The 22,324-nt window shown below is 43.0% G+C and overlaps 1 protein-coding gene across 1 annotated transcript in view; it reads right to left on the reverse strand.

Moving 5' to 3' along the window:
* NDUFA10 (NADH:ubiquinone oxidoreductase subunit A10) overlaps positions 1-22,324 on the reverse strand; it is a 48,581-nt gene that overhangs the window by 18,390 nt on the left and 7,867 nt on the right. The window contains exons 6-8 of the mRNA XM_064452207.1: positions 18,543-18,622; positions 13,988-14,042; positions 3,656-3,741 (exon numbers count right to left, since the gene is read on the reverse strand). Of these exons, the coding sequence (XP_064308277.1) occupies positions 3,656-3,741; positions 13,988-14,042; positions 18,543-18,622 (221 nt within the window). The remainder of the gene's footprint in view (positions 1-3,655; positions 3,742-13,987; positions 14,043-18,542; positions 18,623-22,324) is intronic.

Consider the following 22,324-nt stretch of genomic DNA (forward strand, 5'->3'; position numbering starts at 1 on the left):
CAACAGTGCTGAAGGGTGGTTTTCCCTTGTTTACTTCCAAGCTTCCTCATTGTAACGTTTCATTTAACCAGAGCAAAATGAACAGAAAGGAAACAGGAGCCAAGCTCTGGGTTAGCAATAGCTCCAAGAAGCTAGCAAGTGTTAAGAGAACTTAGAAATTACTAGTTAATGCACATACAAGGTCCTTCAGTAACAGCCTCAAAACAGATGTCTGATGTCCCACCAAATACCATAACAGAGGATTTACTACACAGGGTTTGTGGCACACAAATAGGTATTAATGACCAAAACTGAACAGATGAGTCTGGCAAACTATTTCATGGGTAGATTTTTTCAACATGGAAAGAGATCCTCTCTTCATCAAGATAAAACAAATGCCAATATCTGTATCTTTTTTTAAAAAAATTAAATTGGTGGTGGCTTAAAAAGCTGAAAATTTGCCCATACAAAATACGTTCTGCTATAGCAAATTCTGAAGGAGCTGTGGGGACATAACAGATTTAACCCTTGACTTGTCTGATGAAACAAGTCAAATGCAGTAAGCTCCCTGCAACAGCTGGTAACGTAGTACAGGGGATGTTATACAAACTACATCTCTTCATTGCGAAACATGACTTACTTCACAATGCATGTCGATAGTCACATGATTTCACTGGGAAGGGCACAGATAAGGGCTTGAGAGAATGCAGTGGCAACAGAGGAACTCCTTGAGACATTTTAAAAAAACCCAAAAAAACCCAAAACAAAAAACCTCCAAAAAACCCAAAATCAAGCAGAGTGGTTTCTGTTGGACACAGAGCTTGGATAGGCAGGAAAGTTGTGAAGAACATCCTCTGGGAGACCCCTCCAGCTTACATACACAAAAATACATATGTTTTTAACCTTTTACCATGACATGCATCTGTCTCACAGCCACACTACTCTCTATTAGGGAAAGGGAGAGAGTACTCAAGGGCAAGGCGAGGAGATAAAAGCTATCATTATGCAACTACTTTTATATGGGTGCGGCTCACATTAGACCCTATATACATGGAGTGGAAAAGTTATCCTCACCCCTGTCCATTGATTCTGCTTCCCCCAGACGTGCTGGTACAAGCTGAAGGTAGAAGAAGTGAAACTGCCAACAGCCCAGTCAGTGCCAGAGCAGGATTATGACTGCAACGCCCTGCCTCCTGCTGCACTGCCCCTCTGACTTCTGGGCAGCATCAGATCTGAAATAGCCCGAGTCAGAATGAGTGGACTGTGCAAAATGCTGGGAGGTCAGCAAAGGAAACAATTGCAGATGGAAGAAACAAATACCTGCTGTAGCGTTCCAGAAACACCCACGAGAGGGCAGCATGTGCCAGCATACAGAACAGGCAGCCCACCAGCAACGTGCTAAAAAACCCTTTCCAAAAGGAAAAATAAATGTAGGAATAGGACACCTGCAGATCTGCAGAAGGCTGGGTGGCACAAGCTCTCTACTTCGGCATTGGGAAAAGTAAGGAAAGCATCAGCTTTAACATTCATGAGCTAGCACCTGAAATTGCCATTTGATGCTCTGGGATGCGATTCCAACACGAAAGTCACGCAGCAGAGCAGGCTCCCTGCAGCATTTGTTCGTCCATACACATCTGTTCCCTGTCTGGCACTGGGCCTGATACGTTTTCATGAGCAAAGTCTGTGCAAGCTGAGACAGGAGACTCATGTCTATGTCTGTCCTGTGCTTCTGGAGTTAACATGAGAAAAGATTATGTCCAAACCTACGCATTTTTATAAAAAGGTGCTCTTCCCCATCACCCACAATTTCCTCATTCATCTGAGCAAGGCATGAGCACAAAATTGGCATTGGATCTGTCATTCCACATTCGATCAATGCCCTAATACCCCAGCACCAAATGAAGACTCAATGCAAACATCAAGCACATTCATCATCTGTCCAAATATGAATGCTATCTTGCTATTCTGAAGCTTCAGAATGCTATTCTGAAGGCAGGGGGAAACAGCAAAACTCAAACCATAAACACATTTAAATCACCAGTTTGTTGCATTGTAAGATCTTAAAACAACTGTACACTGCCAATAGAAGAAATAATTTCCTATTATCTGCAATGACAAGGGCCTTGTACAACAGACCCTTTCACCCTTCCCCAGGGTTCAATTAAAAAAATTGAGTCCTTAATGCAATTTATTCCAGTCTTCAGCTGTGAAGTACAATTTTCACACAAGATCTTAATATACTGCTCTTTAAGCATATGCTTTCCTTTAACTCCCGCCTGCACTCTGCAATTAATAATACCTACACTAGTGTGAAGCTACAGGAAAACAAGCAACTTAACTGTTATTTTCTCCTTCAAGGAAATCTGACTGGTAGCTTTGCAGGGTCTAAGTCACCAGATGCTATCCTTTAATTACTACATGAAGAAACCTCTTCTTAGGTACTTAAAGGGCACCCAAATCATTACTTGTTCCTTAGATACCACATAACACTGCTCTTCTGTGGTCTGTATTCACCCCTTGATAGAAGGACCATAGAAAAGGAACATTATCTCTAAATTCAGGAGGTGTCTGAAATAACAGCACAGAAAATTAAAAGGCAAAGAATACCAGAAGCCTGAGGAAAAACAACCCAACAATTTAACTTACTCCAATGCATCTTTTAGAATTTGGAGGGCTACCTTTCTTTTCAGCATTGCTCTGGGGACACATGCAGCCCCACCAGTAGCACTCCACAGCTGAATTGGAGGACAGATACTCATTGAGTACTTGAGAATTATTATAATAAAATCTGATTCTATTCCAGCAAGGTGCTTGCCACTATCTGAGTTTGATCTCTTCACATCCAATTAGATGGACAAGGATCTTTAACAAAGAAAAACACACTTAGATTGTTATACTTTACAATCCCCCTTGTTATTATAGAGTATGAATGACAAAACTGCAATATTTCATTCTGTGATTTTGGATTAAAGTTTCTATTTAGGATTATTTACTGGGAGTCTGGGGAAAAAGAGGAAAAAAAGAGGAAAAAAGGACTTATGGAACAGTCCCCCAAGTTTGCCTCTTTCCCTTTCCCCTGCTACACTCTGTTCAGCCAGCTTCTTAACTGCTGGAAAGATTAAAAAAAAAAATCAGACAGCATAAGAAATTAGACTAGTTTTAGAAAAAAACCACTCCAAATACAGCCAATCTAAACAGCACCACATAAAACTTCCTACAAAGTCACTCTGTCAACAAGCTTTGATGGAGGATGTCACACTGCCAGGGCAGCAGAGGAACCACCGTGCCAACTGCATAAATGCTCAGTTTTAAAATTAAACATTTTTCTGTGATCACACAGGAACAGAAGTGCTCACAAAAATACTTTCCCAAAAGTAAGGGCCACAGGTCACAGCACTTCAGGAATGCGTGGAGAGTTCCTGTGCTTCATTAATGGAATCAGATCTATTCATCTGGAGTCTCCTGTCTAATCAATTAGCAGCAGCAGCAAAATGCCACACCGTATTACAGTGCCAAGCACCAATGTTACAGAAGCCTGCTATCACCGCTGACTTATGACAACAGACCAAATCAGAGCGCAAATATAAACATACCTTTAAAAACTCAAGGCTTTCACCATTCTCTCCTGAGATCTGATGCTAAGTAATGTTCAGTCACTGGAAGACACCATACTTACTGAAGTCTCAAATGATGGAAAGAAACATCATCCTGCTCCAGCCATGGCCCCTTGTCAAACTTTAGGTACTCAATGTCTTCGATTACCTGGAATCAGAAGATAAAAATCACCCTAAGAGGTGGTCTGATAAGAAAAAAAAACAAAAACAGAAACCAGCCAACACACCGCTCAAATCAATGAAATAATCAAAATATCGTATTAAACAAGTCATCCAGCAAAAAGGCTTCACAGTTAAAGCTGTATTAATAATGCAATCATTTAAAGGTAACGTATCTCCCCCTCATATTTATGGCAGGGCCATGACCTCCAGAAGTACTGGGCAGACATGTGGGGGCCAGCTCTAAAGTTCCTAGTGCTTTCAGCCTTCGTGAGCAGAGGATGGCAGGGAATAAATCAAAATCAGCTGAGAGGCGTCTTGTTTCCAAATTCTTATCTGATCTAAGACACTCTTCCTCAACCTGCCATTGGGGCTGAAAGGAAGCAAAGAAGGTACAACCCTACCTCTACAGCAGAATGAGGAAGAAACAGAAATAAATCTAAATTTAACCCCGTTTTGTTGCAGACAAAAAACATCATGCTACATAGGAAGCCTGGTTTTTTTGATTTTCAAAATGGTTTAGTGCATACTGAGACAGGCTGAGGAGCAACTGGCAATCGCCTCCCGGTGTTGCTGCGTAGGGTTCACATCACAGAAAACGAGGCATGTTTCAGGCTGGAAAACTCAAACACCCTGAAGTAGCCATACTGATGGAAGTCCAAAAGCTCCTGATTTGATTGGTCATCAAGACCTACCCATGCATGCACTCACCCCAGGCAGAAAGGAAAGGTAAAACTCACAGCACAGCACCCAGAATCATTCATAGAAGTAATGTCCGCTCAGCAAATCACTCCTCCAGCATCCCCCAAATTATCAATCCCATATTTGAGCTTCATTTACAGCCTGGCTCCATCAGAAAACAGATTGTTGCTGGTCCAATGGGCAATTGCTTAAGGTGAGCCTGAGGTTGTCACACATGACTGACTAGAACTGAAGGAGACCTGAACTAGTGTCAGGAGGATGCACTTAAGGTGCATGATGAGGTCGAGATAGTTAGTACCTTGAAGCAACTTGGGAAGGAGTGGGTTGTTACAGCTCCAAACACCGCTTTTCAGAGGCCTTTTCCAGAAGGAAAGGATAAAGCTATGAGGTCAGGAATGAAATCCTGATGACACACTGTCAATCCATTGACGACAAGTAAGCAAATGCCAGTAATCAAGTGAGTGACAGAATAGTAATTGAAAGATGCTTCTACTCTTTACTCTGCATTAAGTCCACTATAATTATCCCCTGCAATCACAGCAAACACTAAATCCCATCTATTACCACTTAAAAGGCAATAACAAAGAGCTGTTACAAAGTAGTTTTGACTATAAAAGTCCACTCTATTACCAGCATTATGTTTTTACGGTAAGAAATAATGGCTTAGAGATATGACTGCACAACCATTCTCCTTGAGGCATTTATATGTCTTAAAGACTATTTTTGCTGATAAAGACTTAAAAAATATGGTTGACATGACATTACCAAAGAATATTTAAAACTTCAAGGAAGTTTAGATGCTCTTCAACCATTTCTGATGTCTTACAAAAAGGCAAAGTTGGCAAGCCAGATACTGTAGCTGAAAGCATAAGAAACCTACTTTTCACATAAAGAAAAAGCCAACCACAAATCTACCTGTTGATGGAAAAAATGTTTCAACCTTCAGGAAACGCTACAGAAAACTGCATCACAGACATTTAAGGGAGTTTTCAAAACTTCATTTTCAAAGTGCTTCGTCCTACCAAACTCCTGTAACACAACTCCCCAAGATAAGTGTTCAATGATATAACAAGGAAGAAAGGCATATGGTAAGTTAGTTCAAGTATCTGTTATTTAATTCTTTAATTTAAAAGCTGAACCTCCACCATACTTCCCATTAGCTATGCAAAAGCAATTATTTCTCTACTCCACAGCAAAGCTTTGGAAATCCACCACTATGGCTGATGACAGGACTAATAACACAGATGCTAGCAATCGGGCTCAGAATATGTTGCAGGAAAAAGAAACCTGTATCCAAATTAGATTTGCCTCTTATTATCAAATCAGAAGATACCTTTCCCAGCAGCTCATTAACAACAGCTTACAGTTTCTAAGCTGGTTTCACAGTGATCTGGTGAGTGCTGTTGCTGGAAGAGATGGCGGGAGTGGGGGTGGTGAGCAGCAGAAGGTGACACTGTTCTTAATCAACTAATTTCTGGAGGCAAAGACACCAGACCACAAAAGGTTGATCTGTCAGCTTACTTAGGTGTGCCAACCAGGAATGAGGCACTGCTCGACTTGCTATTCACAAACCAAGAAAACCTGCTTTGTTATATCTCAGTTAGTGATAGCCTTGCCTGCAGTGATCATAATATTGTGGAGTTCGGGATCCTGCTGAGCGTGCTGAAGGTCAGTACTAAGACAAGGGTTCTAGATTTTATAAGAGCAAACTTCAGTTCACTCAGGGCTCATTTGGGAGGGATTCCATGGGAAGCTTCCATGGAAGACAAAGGAGCCAATGAGTGCTGGGAGTTCTTCAAGAACTCTCTCTTGGAAGCACAAAACCAGTTTATCCCCTACAAAGGAAAGGGAAGTAAGCAGAGCAAAAGGCCCCCTTGGCTCAACCATGACCTCCTGGGTCTACTCAAATCCAAAAGGGAAGCATATCAGAGATGGAGAAGTGGAGGATTATCCATTGAGAGCTACAAGGGCATTGCCAGAGCGTGCAGAGATGCAGTTAGAAAAGCAAAAGCCCAGCTCGAATTGAAACTGTCCGAAGATGTCAAAAATAACAAGAAAGGTTTCTTCAGGTATGTCAACCACAAGCAGAAGGAAAACATAGGACCACTGTTAAACAGAAAAGGAGAGTCAATCACCAATGATGGTGAAAAGGCAGAGGTCCTCAACACCGTCTTCACCAGCACTGCCAGGTCCCAGGCTTTGGGAACAAAATTGCCAGTTGATCCAAACACCGACCCACCATCAGTGAAGGAAGAGTTAGTACATGAATTATTACAGGAGCTTGACCCCTATATAAATCAATGGGCCCTGATGCCATCCACCCGAGGGTGTTGAGAGAGCTGGCTGACATCACCGCAAGGTCACTCTCCATAATCTTTGAGAATTCGTGGAGAATGGGGGATGTCCCAGAGGACTGGAGGAAGGCAAATGTTACCCCTATCTACAAGAAGGGCTCGAGGGAGGAACCGGGTAAAATCGAGGGAGGTCCATCAGCCCTACTTCAATCCCTGGGAAATTTATGGAATTAATCCTCCTGGGGGCCATCACAAGTCAAATGAAGCACGTGACTGGGAAAAGCCTACATGGCTTCACTAAGGGCAGATTGTGCTTGACAAACCCGGTGGCCTTCTACGACAAAGTGACTTGCCTGGCTGCCATGGGGCGGGCGGTGGACATTGTCTACCTGGACTTCTCCAAGGCCTTTGATACGGTCCCCCACAGCCTCCTCCTGGAGAAATTAATGCGTTATGGCCTAGACAAGTGGTCTGTGCAGTGGGTGGGGAACTGGCTGATGGGCCGCACCCAAAGGGTGGTGGTAAATAGCTCTTTTTCCAAGTGGCAACCTGTCACAGGTGGGGTCCCCCAGGGATCGATATTGGGCCCAATGTTATTCAACATCTTTATAAGTGATCTGGATAACGGCATCAAGCATAGCCTGATGAAGTTTGCGGACGGCACCAAATTGAGTGGGGAAGTAGACACTCCAGAAGGGAGAGCTGCTCTGCAGGAAGATCTGGATAGGCTGGAAGAGTGGGCTAACAAGAACCTTATGAAGTTCAACAAGGAGAAGTGCAAGGTCTTGTACCTGGGAAAACATAATCCATGAGTGCAGCACAGACTGGGATCCACCTGGCTGGAGAGCAGCTCTGTGGAAAGGGACCTGGGGGTCCTGGTGGACACGAAGCTCAACATGAGCGAACAGTGTGCTGCTGCGGCCAAGAAGGCCAATGGGGTGCAGGGTTGCATCAAAAAGGGCATCACCAGCAGAGATAAGGAAGTCATTAGCCCACTCTACTCAGCACTTGTCAGGCCACACCTGGAGTACTGTGTACAGTTCTGGTCCCCGCTATACAAAAAGGATGTGGACAGGCTGGAAGGGGTCCAGAGAAACCACCATGTACCAGTAGTTAAGGGGTAGCTCCAAAGAAGATGGAGACTCCCTTTTTACAAGGAGTCACATGGAGAGGACAAGGGGGAATGGACACAAGTTGCTCTTGGGGAGATTCCGATTGGACACGAGAGGGAAATTTTTCACAGTGAGGACAGTCACACATTGGAATAATCTCCCCAGGGAAATGGTTGACTCGGCCACATTGGACACCTTCAAGAGTCGTCTGGACAGGGTGCTGGGCTATCTTGTCTAGACTGTGCTCTTCTGAGAAAGGTTGGACTAGATGATCCCTGAGGTCCCTTCCAACCTTTGATTCTGTGAACTTCCTTGAATGCACATGTAGCTAGGATTGATCAGTCCTTGGTAAGCTAATCTTTTTGAGGCTGTTGATGGGTGGTTTTCTTAGTTTATGTGAACTCGGAGAAAATGAGGTGATTCTTGTTACAAACTGAAATAAATTGGAAGAAACTGTGCTCTTCCGAGAAAGGGTGGACTAGATGATCACTGAGGTCCCTTCCAACCTGTGAGTCTGTGATTCTCTCCAAACTCCTTCCTCACAGGTTGTTTCTCTAAGCAAAGAGATGGCCACAATGAGCAATAGAGGCCTCAACCCTACAGAGCTCAGCCCACAGCTTGTAGGAAGGAGCTCAGCCTGCATACATCTCCTACAGTGGATAAATTCATGTGGGCCAGCTCTGGAGCCTTACAGTTCTGCACTGTCAAAGAATGCAACGTGAAGCTGGTGTGTCAGCAGCCTCCCATTTTCACCATCATCTCCAGTTTTTGCAAGCTGGTGACACTGAATAAAACTGATATCTAATATAAAACACTATCCACAAGCACAAAGGAATTGGAACGATTTTGGTTGTGGGGTTTTTTTGTGGTTTTTTTTTGGTTGGTTGGGGTTTTTTGGGGGGGTGGGTGTTATTTACTTTCTACCCCCACTATTTTTAATATGCAGGGCTTTAAAAAAAATTTAAACATGTAGATAACTTTCTATCCCTAGTTTTATCATCATGTAAAAGCACTCTGAAACACCCTAATGAAGCTCATTTCAGCACTAATTATAACTTTAGCCACTACAACGAATATTAATTACAATATGAAACGCTGATCTTTTTAAAGCACACTTCAAACAAAATCATTTCTGAGCTGTGAATGTCTGCTATGAGCAAATCAAAAGCCATTAAACTATGAGGTCATTAAAAAAATATTAAGCTCCCAAATCACGTCGCAAATAATCTGTAAACTGAAGCTAGCTACCAGTTAAACATTGCTATCAACAGGATACACCTGTGTAAACAGATCAAATCCAAATCCCTCCTGCCAACCCTTATTTCCAAATTTCATAGGATCATAGAATTATTAAGGTTGGCAAAGACCTCTAGGATCATCAAGTCCAACCACCAACCCCACCACGCCTCCTAAATCATGCCCTGAAGTGCCACATCTACAAGTCTTTTGAACACCTCCACAGACGGTGACTCCACCACCTCCCTGGGCAGCCTGACCACTCTTGCAGTAAAGACATTTTTCCTAATATCCAATCTAAACCTCCCCTGGCACAGCTTGAGGCCATTTCCTCTCGTCCTATTGCTTGTTACTTGGGAGAAGAGACCAATACCCACCTCACCACAACCTCCTTTCAAGTAGCTGTAGAGCACGATATGGTGTCCCTGCAGCCTCCTCTTCTCCAGGCTAAACAACCCCAGCTCCCTCAGCCACTCCTCATAAGACTTGTTCTCCAGACCCTTCACCAACTTCGTTGCCCTTCTCTGGACATGCTCCAGCACCTTGATGTCCTTCTTGTAGTGAGGGGCCAGAACTGAACACAGTGTTCACGGTGCAGCCTCACCAGTGCCGAGTACAGGGGCACTATCACCTCCCTGCTCCTGCTGGCCACACTATTCCTGATACAAGCCAGGATGCTATTGGCCTTCTTGGCCACCTGAGCACACTGCTGGCTCATGTTCAGCTGGCTGTCAGCCAGCACCCCCAGGTTCTTTTCCACCAGGCAGCTTTCCAGCCACAATAATTTCAACTATTTAATTCCAAAAATAAACTGCATCTGAACAGAAGGGAAAACAACTTTATTTGATGTGGAAAGAGTACCAACCTCTATAGCTAACCTCTCACAATGAAAATACGATACCATCTTGTACTTTGTCTTCGAAACAATAATCCTTCCTCTAGTCCAGATTTGTCCAACCAAATTAAGAACTACATCAGTGCATACTGATGACTGTATGTACAGTGATGACAAGATTTCTGAGCTTGGCAGACTCTCTACTTGAGCAGTAAGAGCTTTAAACTGGCTTTAAATCCTGATTTACAGGATTAAAATAGAATCTCTAGCAATGGGTTTTACTACATAAAAATGTAGGGAGGAAACAAACTGCTTTATTCTGACAATTCCAAGACATGCTCAGAGAGAAGGAAGGGGAAGAAACAAGCAAATAACGCCCCCATTCCAACTTTCTCTTATTTCTTCTACCAAACATCTGTGGCTACCTTCTTGAAACACAGTGGTTCTCAAATCTTGTTATCCTTTCTTTTTTGATACCCTGAAAAATTAACTATAATTGCCTAGTATTCGTATCCACACCTTGACCTTGTTATTTTGTTCATTTAAGCTTCTTCCCAATTCTCTATTTCTGTCCCTCAAAAAAACCCACCTGAAAACATAGCAGAGAATATATAATTCCTGGGATGATGATCTTCCTTGCCACAGAGGATTCTTTTCACTGCAAAGCAGAATCCTCACTGTGGCTGTAGGTATGTGAAATTCAACAAGTGCCTGCCAGCTGCTACATGCCTTATTCCTCCCCACAAAAACAGGGGCACTCCAGCCTTGCTAACACTAACGCCATACTTTGTTTTTAATGCACACGTGAACAAAGATGCTGCGCTTTTGATTTTTCACAGGAGTACTCACAAGAATGAAGTCTCAGACCTTCAAGAGCTACTTCGAAACAGTTCCAGGACTAAGACAAAATGTAAAGGTTTACCTTCTTCAGTCATTTTTTCCCTTCATGAAAATGATGCAGAATCACAGAATGGTAGGGGTTGGAAGGGACCTCTGGGGATCATCTTGTCCAACCCCTCTGCTTGAGCAGGCACGTCTAGAGCAGGGGGCACAGGACCGCGACCCAGCAGATTTTGAATATCTCTACGGAAGGAGACTCCAAACCCTCTCTGGGCAGCCTATTCCAGTGCACTGTCACTCTCACAGTAAAGAATTTTTTTCTCATGTTTAAGCGGAACTTCCTGTGTTCCAACTTGTGCCCATTGCCCCTTGTCCTGTCATTGGGCACCACTGAAAAGAGTCCACGCCCATCCTCTTGATACAGAAGAATTCATATCAGAATTATCAGCTGGTAAAGGTCACTGGTAGCTATCTGCATAAATAAGATTGATCTCAGAACAAAGGGTAAGGTCTTTGTTTTTTTGGAATTTTTATTTTTAAGTTTCCAAACCCACCTCATTTTCAGAAATTAATTTATTTTTGCAGTACTCCAAAACTAGCTGTTTGCAAGCGGTTGCCTCCCTGAAGTTTCACAGTTAACTTCTATTCATCTGCTGCCTTACTGAAGCCACCAGCGCTTTTTGTGGGTATAAACTCAAACTGCCTCACTAAATCTACTGGTTAATAATTATAACTTCTATAATCAAGTGCATAAGTGTCTAGAAGTCCAGTCACGACAGGACAGGATCCAAGATGTAACACACCACCATTTTCTCATAACAGTAAGGAACTAAAAGGCATAAAAACATATAGCAATGAAGCCAATGGGGCTTACATTTTAGGACTGGGAAAGTCCTTACCAATATTTCCTGCTTTGCATAAAGTTTTGCTTGGGAACACGAGGATATTAGGTACAAGCTACAGTAATGCACAAGGCCAACTAAAATCCACATTTTGTTTCTCCAAAGTCCGGCTTAAGAGAAGAAACTTGTCTGCAGACTTCAGCTGAAACAGACTTATCACTGACTCCAATGGCACGAACAAAACTCAAAGATCCAGGAGATTTTCTAGCCCATTGCTTTCAGGATTGCTCTAAGCAACAGCTAATCTGGAAAAAGCTCCCCCCAGTTTTATTGCTGACCATGATGTTACGTGGTGTGGAATATCCCTTTGCTCAGACTGGGTCAGCTGTCCTGGCTGTGTCCCCTCCCAAATCTCTTGCATACCCCCAGCCTAATCGCAGGGGGCAGAGTGAGAAGCACTTCTCACCAATACCTAAATACTGGTGCATTATCAACACCGTTTTGATCAGAACAAAAGCACAGCACCATACAGGCTCTTGCAAAGAAAATTAACTTGATACCAGTCAAATCCAGTCTATCTGAGTGAGCATGGCAGTAACAGGCTGCCTCCTGCAAAACAGAAACATTCAAATATGATTTTTAAAAAAGAACACAAAAAAAAACCCCACCAACAACTCCAAAGGCAGTAAGCAGTCAGAAACCTCCCTTGCTATGAATACCAAGGTCAGACTTGTGGATCTTTAGTTAAGCACTGGCTTGGAGGGTTAGTTAGAAAGGGCATATTCTGTGGCAAAATGGAAGTGCCCCCACAAAACTACAAGCAAACCTCTGCAGTAAGATGGCCTGCTACCTGCTGAATATAGTATTTAGTACAGGTGGGTGGACAGGTGCTGGTATACCAAAACAAATGTTGTTCTGCATCTGATTTGGGAAAGCCTGTACACTTTCCCAAACTTCTCTCCTTCCCAATCTAGTAGGTTTTCCATCTCAGAGAAATCACCCGGCTACTTCTCTCTTCCCAGCTGATTTAGCAATTAGTCACATACTGCTGTGCAAAGGTCTGGACCTATTTTCTAACACAAAAAGCAATATAACCCAATCTCCCCCTGCCCAGTAGAGGAAAGGATAGCATTACATGGACTATGGAAGGATTATCAGAGCTTTCAAACCAGAAACACAGATGAAAATATTGAAATCAGGAAGACATATCTGAAAAGACATTTTTAGCACTGCTTAGATCCTTATTGCTACTACAGAGTTCTAAGTGAGCTTTGAGGGATTCACCATGTAACTTTCATCCCTAGAACTGAAATGGGCCCAATACAAATATGTCCAGAATTACAAAGAGCTTGTTGCTCTTCTCAGCAGGGCACAGCAGCTACAGAGAAAAGTTAACAGGGAAGCAAAAGGATTCTGTTATCCCACTAGTAGCCATCCATGAGCAAAAATATTTGCTGAAATAAGGCAAATATATTACATCTACTCCAAAAAAATTACACAGTGAAGTAGGAAGAAACAGTAATCTCATGTTAATCCTGTCACATAATAAGAGATGGTTTATTTCTAGTGGTAAGAAGGCAATTTATCTGGCTTGGCCCAAGGCTAACGTGCCTGGCAAAACCATTTGGAGGAAAAAACTGCAGTTTAGACACCACATGCTAGCTGATACAGATGAATAACCCAGTTACAATGCTTATAACAGCTCTGGTTACCCAGCTGTTTGCTATAACCAAATAGTGATTTGCTTTTAGAAAACTACAGCTATTTTATCACATAGGAACCTGTGCACCAACCGGGATCATAGGAAGCTGCTCAATGGCAAAAGCCAACAGAGACAGAGCCTATACTGGTAGACAAAGTCTCAGCTGAATGCTGGGGGTGACTTACCTATTGGTTAATGCCATTAGTTCCCAAACTGAGCTATGTCTTGCCCATCCCACCAGCCACTTCAAACAGGGATGCTGACTGAACCACCAAACACTGCACAGCCCAGCAGAGGCTCAGAAAATGCTGTTTCCGCTTCCCTCACAGGATTTGCTTGGAAAAGCAAAACAAATTTGGTAACACCCACCATAACTTCCATCAGCCAAAAGACACTAAAAAAAAAATTAGTGTTAATCAGGTGGTCTTCAGGGCAGGGGACTTTGCTTGCTCAGATAGCCAGGTATCTTGGCAAAAGAGATGGTGGGTGGGATTTCCACTCTGACAAAACATTTGCTCATCAAAACAGTCTACTACGGACCCAGCCCAGATCTTTGCCATAATGCATTCAGTGTTTGTTGCTAAGTTTGTTATCTAGGACAACATGTTCTCTCTGCATCTTAGTCTTGGATGTTTAAAAAACCAAAAATCACCACATGCAACGAACTCTTACCTTCTCCACATCCTCTGCCTCAGCTGCTGTGTACTGCAGAACTTCACTGGTCTCACTGCAAAGAGAAAAAAATTGAATTCCCTCAATACAACTGCTCTACCCATTCTCTCCCCCCCGCTCCAAAATGAAGCGGAATTCAAGTTAAAAGGCACAAACACAGAACCACAGCCTTTACAGTTTTTTAGAATGCTTACAGAGTTTTTGCAACAGAATTCCTATTAGACATATAGGTTGCTTCATTCCTGAGGGAAAATTATTTTTAAGGGGCAAACGGCCTGTGCATAAGGGACTAGAAACTTGTTTCAACATTGTTGGCAGGACAGTTGAACTACCGAAGTCTGATCACCTTGACAACAGAGTGGGACGGTTTAATCACCAGGGCAGCCCAAGTGAGCTCTACTGGACAGGAGTGTGTGCCCTGTTGTCTCGGAGCACATGTCCTCTGTGCATGCGCCTGGGCCCAGGGTCGACTGACAACATATGGGGGGCTTGGACCTTCTAGAACTTTCGAGCACCCTCTAGTGATGGTACTGGGCATGTGCCCCACTGCCAAGTGGGAGGTGTGGGTATGCAGGACAGTTACTGTCTATGCAAGAGGACAATGCTCTAAAAAGGGGAAATCAGCAGAGACCACGAGGAGTATTCTGGAACATTCTCCAGACTGGATGCAAAGGTACATCGGACTGGCAGGAGGCCACAGATCCATGATGGTCGCTATTGCAACTCTCCCCCTCTTTCCCTTTCTCACTTTTTTCTCTCGTTCTCACCTTTTCTCTTGAGTATTTGTTGTTGGCCAAATAAAGTGACTTGGCACTTGACTCCATTTTGAGTCTTAATTCTGTTTCTGAGATTGTAAAATGAACCTAGTCACGATAAAACATTTGAGTTAATCAGAAGTTAAGCCCAGCCACCCCCAACCTCTCAGAATTATCTGAGGTCAGTTGGAAAGTAAAGGGGTTTAACCTCTGCCAAACTGTGCAACCCAACAGTGGTTGTGACACTGTGGTACCTACATAGTCAAGAAAACCCACTTATGAACTTGTTCCCATTTCACTAAAGTAGAAACTTCCCCAGATACAATACACCTGCCCAATCTATTTGAAAACAAGTGAAATTTTCAACCACCCTAACCCAAAAGCTCTGTAGACCTTCTATTTTATAACAAGTACATTAATAACTGGTTAATTTTTAATTTAAGAATATACTCATTCATCATTATTTACTAACACTGAGCTAACTGAACCAATACAACGCAGGCAGCAGGATCTGTAAGTAGAAAAACCATTTAAACAGGTAATAGCTTCTTGGTTACGAGATCGTTTCCCTATTCCTGCAACAGCCTTCACAGAAAAGCCACTTGTAGAGCAGTTCCACATGAGGAGCTCCTATACAAACATGTTTCACATACACACATCTGCCCTCAGTATCAGTTGTTCCCAAACCTGCTCCAGCTGCCCTGGAAGACTTTTCCTTTAGCTAACAAAAACTTCAGAGAAAATAAAATGGAAGCCCAATATGCACAGTATATCAAACAACACACAAACCTGAAGAGCACTGGGAAGAATTTGCAGACTTTTTGTTTAGCACAACAGCTCCCAAGCTTAATCAGGATTATGGCTGGCAATCTAAACATTGCTGCTTTCAGTAGTCACATTATCAAAAAACCTTAACTGCAGCAGTCCAAACTAGCTACCCGTCTGCATTAACACAGCTCTGGTAAAAAAGTCCAATTACAAAATGCGTTTTACTCCTACAAACTCCCAAGCTCTTAGTCAGCCATTCCAACTGGTGGTCCTAGTAGGGGCACTACTTAAAGAGTTAGTTCTCAGCTTGAGAGCAAAGCATAATGCCTCACAGAACTCTTCAGCCACAGAAAAAAAAGTAAATAGCCTCCTTTGAAAGGGAGCTGCTGTGACAGCATAGCACCCATACTCATATCTGCAATATCAACTGTCAGTAATCAAAGGGAGAGGTCAGACTTCACCAGAGTCTTATACTGGCAATTGCATTAACAATGCAGATCAAATCACTTGATACTCTGCAGATGATTAAGCCTTCCATTAAGAGAAAACAACTACTCAGCGGACACAGTATTGGATATGAAAGAGAACATTAGCAATCTTAGGGCTTTGGTCCAGGAAAGCAAAAATCAAAATAAAAACAAAAGCTGCCTATTCAAAATCACAGGATAGTACCTGCCACAGCACTGGGCTCACAAATCACTATCAAAAGAAACAGTAAAAAGACAATCATAAACACGTCGGACTAGAAAGGAAGAACCAACTTTAAGATGGCCAAATATTCACTGCAAAACACATCACTTCAAGCAGCATCAGGTTGCTCCAATTAAACGGAACTTTGCTAACGGAATTTTGCTAAGTAACAAAATAGACTATTTTCCTACTGCATTTCAAGAAAAACAAGAGAACGAGCAAACATAAGCTTGAACATGGAAAGTAAGCAGGAGTCTTAAAAACTATAATTCTTTTCAGCCTGTGTGGACCAGATTTTGGTCATCCTTAAGAGTTAGAGAATCAAATACTTAGTCTGCCTGGAAGCTAACAGCTGGGTGTGAGTATAGTTCACTGCATCACTCTGCAAGCCAGCAAACAGTTAAAGACAGTTGAAGCTTCTGTATATTTATCCAACATATAAGCCAGTGAGGTCCAGAGATGCACAAAGCTTGTTTCACACATTCACAGCTCCCCCACACCAAGGGGACAGAGATGTCCTTCAGACCCAAGCACAAAGATTGATCTGACAAGCTATGGTACGCCAATCTGCTGATGAGGATGCCAACCAGAGGGTGCTTGCTTAACAAGTGTAGTGACCATGTACATACAAAGGGGAAAGAGTTGAAATCACAGCAGGACCAGCTAGTCTAGGATTTAGCCTCACTAAACACAGAGTATATTCCTGGGGCTCGATCTGATCCAAGGAACAAGCAGTGTTTTTCTCCTCACCAGTAAACTCACACAGTTCTGCCCTCAGGGGGATGGCAGTCCCAGGGCTTCCCACCCTCCCTCTCCAACCTTAGCCCCCGTTTCCTTCAGAGAGCCACACACCAGCTGCTGATCTGGGGGGGGCATGCTGGGATGCAGCTAACCATACATCGCACCAACAACTTCTGCCGTCTATGAATGACAAGTTCAATATGAAGTTATTCAGTTCAACTGCTGACAGCGCAATTACACTGATTTACCCTGGGAGATGAAGAACGCAAGGGGAAACAAGGAGGCTACAACATACCTGAAGACCTACTTTGACTTAAGCAGAACTCAGTAATCAGCTTCATGCACACACCAAACCTCGTGCCATTACAGATCGTTTTGATGTAAATAGGTCTGGCTCTGCGACCTTTAAGTTTCCCTTCCAGAAAGCTATTTGTTTACAAGGGACCAAGACTGCTTATGTCCATGTGCCTTCACATTTTTAGAACTTGATTTTTGATAGAGCTTTTATAAGAATTGGGATAGCCGGCAAACTATAATAGTCTCATCTCAAGTTTACAGTGCACACATTCTTACTTCCCAGCTAGAGAAAGCCAGGGGAGCCCAGAGAAGAGTACCTTTAGTCTCTCAGAGCAGGCAGCAGTGCAGTCTTTATTCACCAGCACCAACAAGTCCATCAAATCCTTTTCAAGCCTGGAAGGCTATCACGTGGATGCGTCATGAGGCAGAGAAACAAAACTAGAAAAGGGAACAGTCCCTTATCTGAAAGCCTTTCTCCTCTCCCTCCGTACCACTATCAAGACACTAGACAAAGCTATGACAACTGAAAGGAGTTTTTTAGGAGAGAAAAATTCCCAACTATCCAAAAAGGCCTGAGAAAAAGCTTATACTGCATCACGCTCTCTTCAGATCATGCAAACACAAACGCACGGCTACAGCTATGGCATTTTGGACATCACTCCAAGAAAGCACTCCAACCACTGATGCAAGGTAACAGAAAGAGAAGCAAAGGTGTCAATGCCAACCACATACAGAATACCATCAGAAAGGGAAACAGAACTTGTTTTTGCAGAGGAAACAGACCTGATTCCTGGCTTTGCTCCTGAAGTGCTCTTTTAACTAGGAAAAAGTTTATGCTTCCCTGTATCTGCCTCCACGACAGCAAAGTTGTAATGCCCCAAGACAGCAAGATGAAAAACCATACTGCAGATCAGGGCTCCCTAGCTTTGCAACATATGAGATTAGTAAATTAATTGGATTTCATTAATTGACCTTTGTACAACACTTCACCCACTCTGAATCTGTTACAAGTCAAAAAAAAATTGCTTTGTAAAGCTCACACCTAAGACGACTTCATTTTTAATTGCCCAATATTCTAATACTGGCATAAGGCTTCTCGAATGTCAGAGGTAACTACACAGAAGTATACACAGGTGTTATGGCATGGATACTATACCCCATCATTATGACATAATATTGTACCATATAACACAGGAGGATTTCTCACATGACATTATTTTATTTGCTGATATTGGCAGAGATTTTAGGATTTGCACACATTTTTACTCAAAGACTTAACAGAAAAAACCTTTTGGTTTGCTAACCTGATCTCTGGTAAGAAGGTTTTCTTGTAAGCATCCTCAATGTTCTGGAGATACAAAGGAGACACCTTTTTCTCATATGGCTAAAAATAAACAGAAAACAGTGTTGTGAAATGAGTTTTCTTTCTTTTCCCACCAGTGCAGATTCACACCTAAGCAGAAGGTGCTGCTACACCATCTGCCAAGAGCTCACTCTTGTATTAGCAGTCAAACATCCAAGTGAACCACATACACATTAATGCAAGTTTCAAGAATTAAGGCATTCGGAGTCTTCAGGCCATTCTGCATAAATCACTGCCTTGCCCTGTAGTACTATGTCCACGGTTTTAATGATTAGCCATATGAGTGAGACTCTAATACACTAGTAAATCTAAAAAGAAAGGGAAAGGCAGGTTAAATAGAAGAAAGTGAAAGCGAAAAACTTTCTTCCAATTTATTTCAGTTTGTAACAAGAATCACCTCATTTTCTCCGAGTTCACATAAACTAAGAAAACCACCCATCAACAGCCTCAAAAAGATTAGCTTACCAAGGACTGATCAATCCTAGCTACATGTGCATTCAAGGAAGTTCACAGAACCAAAAGGTTGGAAGGGACCTCAGGGATCATCTAGTCCAACCTTTCTCAGAAGAGCACAGTCTAGACAAGATAGCCCAGCACCCTGTCCAGACGACTCTTGAAGGTGTCCAATGTGGCCGAGTCAACCACTTCCCTGGGGAGATTATTCCAATGTGTGACTGTCCTCACTGTGAAAAATTTCCCTCTCGTGTCCAATCGGAATCTCCCCAAGAGCAACTTGTGTCCATTCCCCCTTGTCCTCTCCATGTGACTCCTTGTAAAAAGGGAGTCTCCATCTTCTTTGGAGCTACCCCTTAACTACTGGTACATGGTGGTTTCTCTGGACCCCTTCCAGCCTGTCCACATCCTTTTTGTATAGCGGGGACCAGAACTGTACACAGTACTCCAGGTGTGGCCTGACAAGTGCTGAGTAGAGTGGGCTAATGACTTCCTTATCTCTGCTGGTGATGCCCTTTTTGATGCAACCCTGCACCCCATTGGCCTTCTTGGCCGCAGCAGCACACTGTTCGCTCATGTTGAGCTTCGTGTCCACCAGGACCCCCAGGTCTCTTTCCACAGAGCTGCTTTCCAGCCAGGTGGATCCCAGTCTGTGCTGCACTCATGGATTATGTTTTCCCAGGTACAAGACCTTGCACTTCTCCTTGTTGAACTTCATAAGGTTCTTGTTAGCCCACTCTTCTAACCTATCCAGATCTTCCTGCAGAGCAGCTCTCCCTTCTGGAGTGTCTACTTCCCCACTCAATTTGGTGCCGTCCGCAAACTTCATCAGGCTATGCTTGATGCCGTTATCCAGATCACTTATAAAGATGTTGAATAACATTGGGCCCAATATCGATCCCTGGGGGACCCCACCTGTGACAGGTTGCCACTTGGAAAAAGAGCTATTTACCACCCACTGTGAAGTCCTGCTTGGAGACGACCCCTTTGACTTTAACCCAGAGGCATTCAATAGAGCAGTTGCAATCACCATAGTTACTTCGATACATTCATGATTTTCCTTAATGTAGACTGCAACTCCTCCACCTCTTCTACACTGCCTGTCTTTATAAAAGAGCATATAAGCATCCATTGTGATCCCCCAGTCACCTGAGTTGTCCCACCATGTTTTAGTTACTGCTATAATGTCATAGGAGTAATAAGTTATATATAGCCATCCAGAGTAATAAGTTATATATAGCCATCCAGAGTAATAAGTTATATATAGCCATCCAGAGTAATAAGTTATATATAGCCATCCAGAGTAATAAGTTATATATAGCCATCCAGAGTAATAAGAGAAGATCATGTGAGTCTGCCTCTTCAACAAGGGGGCCAATGTGCACCCATTTCCACAGTTCCAGACAAGTACATGTCAGCCATCCATTCCAACCCCCCAGTCCAACATCTTTCTTTGATCTTTCACGGATACCATACCTACTGTTAAACAGTTCATCTCATGCACGGTGGGGTTTAATGCCACATTTGCAAAATGCCAGGCATTTCTCTAATCTACCATGTGTTCCTTTAGTTCAATCCTAAAATTAAATCACATTTCCTGTTTGAAAAGTTCATCCATGATGCCCATTATGTTGGAAGGATCTGTGTCTCTGCTTGTTGGGCCCACTGTAGAGCTTTTATTTTTCCAGTGGCCTGCAACAACAGCATGCTGAATACCAATGAAACACTCCATTCGCCAACAAGGCAGAATTCCAAAAAATACCATCCCCAAATAAGCACTAGTGTTCAGCAGTGCCACTGCCCCAAGGAAGTTACAAGTTACACCAGCAATTTCTGCCAGAAGGTCTCAGAAATGCTACTGACCTTTATACTCACAACGGCAAAGAACTCACAGGTTCCCATGATACCTCAAGAGGCTTCTAATTTAGCAACTGAAGTTTGCTAAAACAAAAAAGCTATGGTTTTCCTATACAAAATTATCTTGTTCATTAGAAGTGCAGAGGCACATTCAGTCATGGCCTAAACTGCTGGAGGGCAGAAGAGGAGAGTCAGCCAGCAGACTAAGCAACATGGGCCACACAGATCACGAAGCTGCAAGGGCAGCCTTCCATTTACGGCTTGGAAGTCACTTCCCTTCAGCAGTCATCAGCCTCCCTCTTAAATAAGCAGGAAACTGTAAAATGAAATGCTACTAGCTGACCCTAACCCATTAACATACACACAGGCTTTGAGAAAAGCAGGCATTGCCAAACGTTTAAGAGATCTGAGAACTTTTAAATAATAAAATCAAAATTTATGATGTGGACAGGATGTAAGGGGTCCAGAGAAGGGCCACTAAGATGATCAAAGGACTGGGAAGCCTGCCATACGAGGATAGGCTAGGAGAACCAGGTTTGTTCAGCCTTGAGAAAAGGAGGCTTAGAGGGGATCTCATCACCATGTACCAGTACTTAAGGGGCAGCTACAAAGAAGATGGAGACTCCCTTTTTACAAGGAGTCACATGGAGAGGACAAGGGGGAATGGACACAAGTTGCTCTTGGGGAGATTCCGATTGGACACGAGAGGGAAATTTTTCACAGTGAGGACAGTCACACATTGGAATAATCTCCCCAGGGAAGTGGTTGACTCGGCCACATTGGACACCTTCAAGAGTCGTCTGGACAGGGTGCTGGGCTATCTTGTCTAGACTGTGCTCTTCCTAGAAAGGTTGGACTAGACGATCCCTGAGGTCCCTTCCAACCCGTGATTCTGTGAAAATTTTCTGCTAATTTATGAGGCTTTCCACAGTTAAATACTTCATTTGACTAGAATTTCCCTCAGCCTTTGAACAAGGTACAATATAAACATCATTTAATCCTCATAACACATCTGAGAACAGCTATAAGCACATGTCCAAATATCACAGAACGGGGAAGAAAAAACCCAAACCAAAAACCTTAGAGTAGTCATTACACAAAAGTACCCTAAAGCTTTTCTGATCCAAGACTGTTTCAATAACCCAGTAAACCAATATGCTGATGTAACAGAAGAGGTAGTTTGAAGACAGTGCTACAGAACTAAATTAATTTTATTTTCTTTTTAACAGTAGTCTACATCCAATATCATGACTTAAAAAAAGACATCTTAGAGACAATCTATGCCACTGTTGTGGTTTAGCCGGCAACTCAGCCCCACACAGTCGCTCGCTCACTCCCCCACCAGTGGGATGGGGGAGAGAATCAGAAGGGTAATGCTCATGCATTGAGATAAGAACAGTTTAATAATTAAAA

Source organism: Phalacrocorax carbo, chromosome 5, assembly GCF_963921805.1.
Source record: "Phalacrocorax carbo chromosome 5, bPhaCar2.1, whole genome shotgun sequence".
NCBI lineage: Eukaryota > Metazoa > Chordata > Aves > Suliformes > Phalacrocoracidae > Phalacrocorax > Phalacrocorax carbo.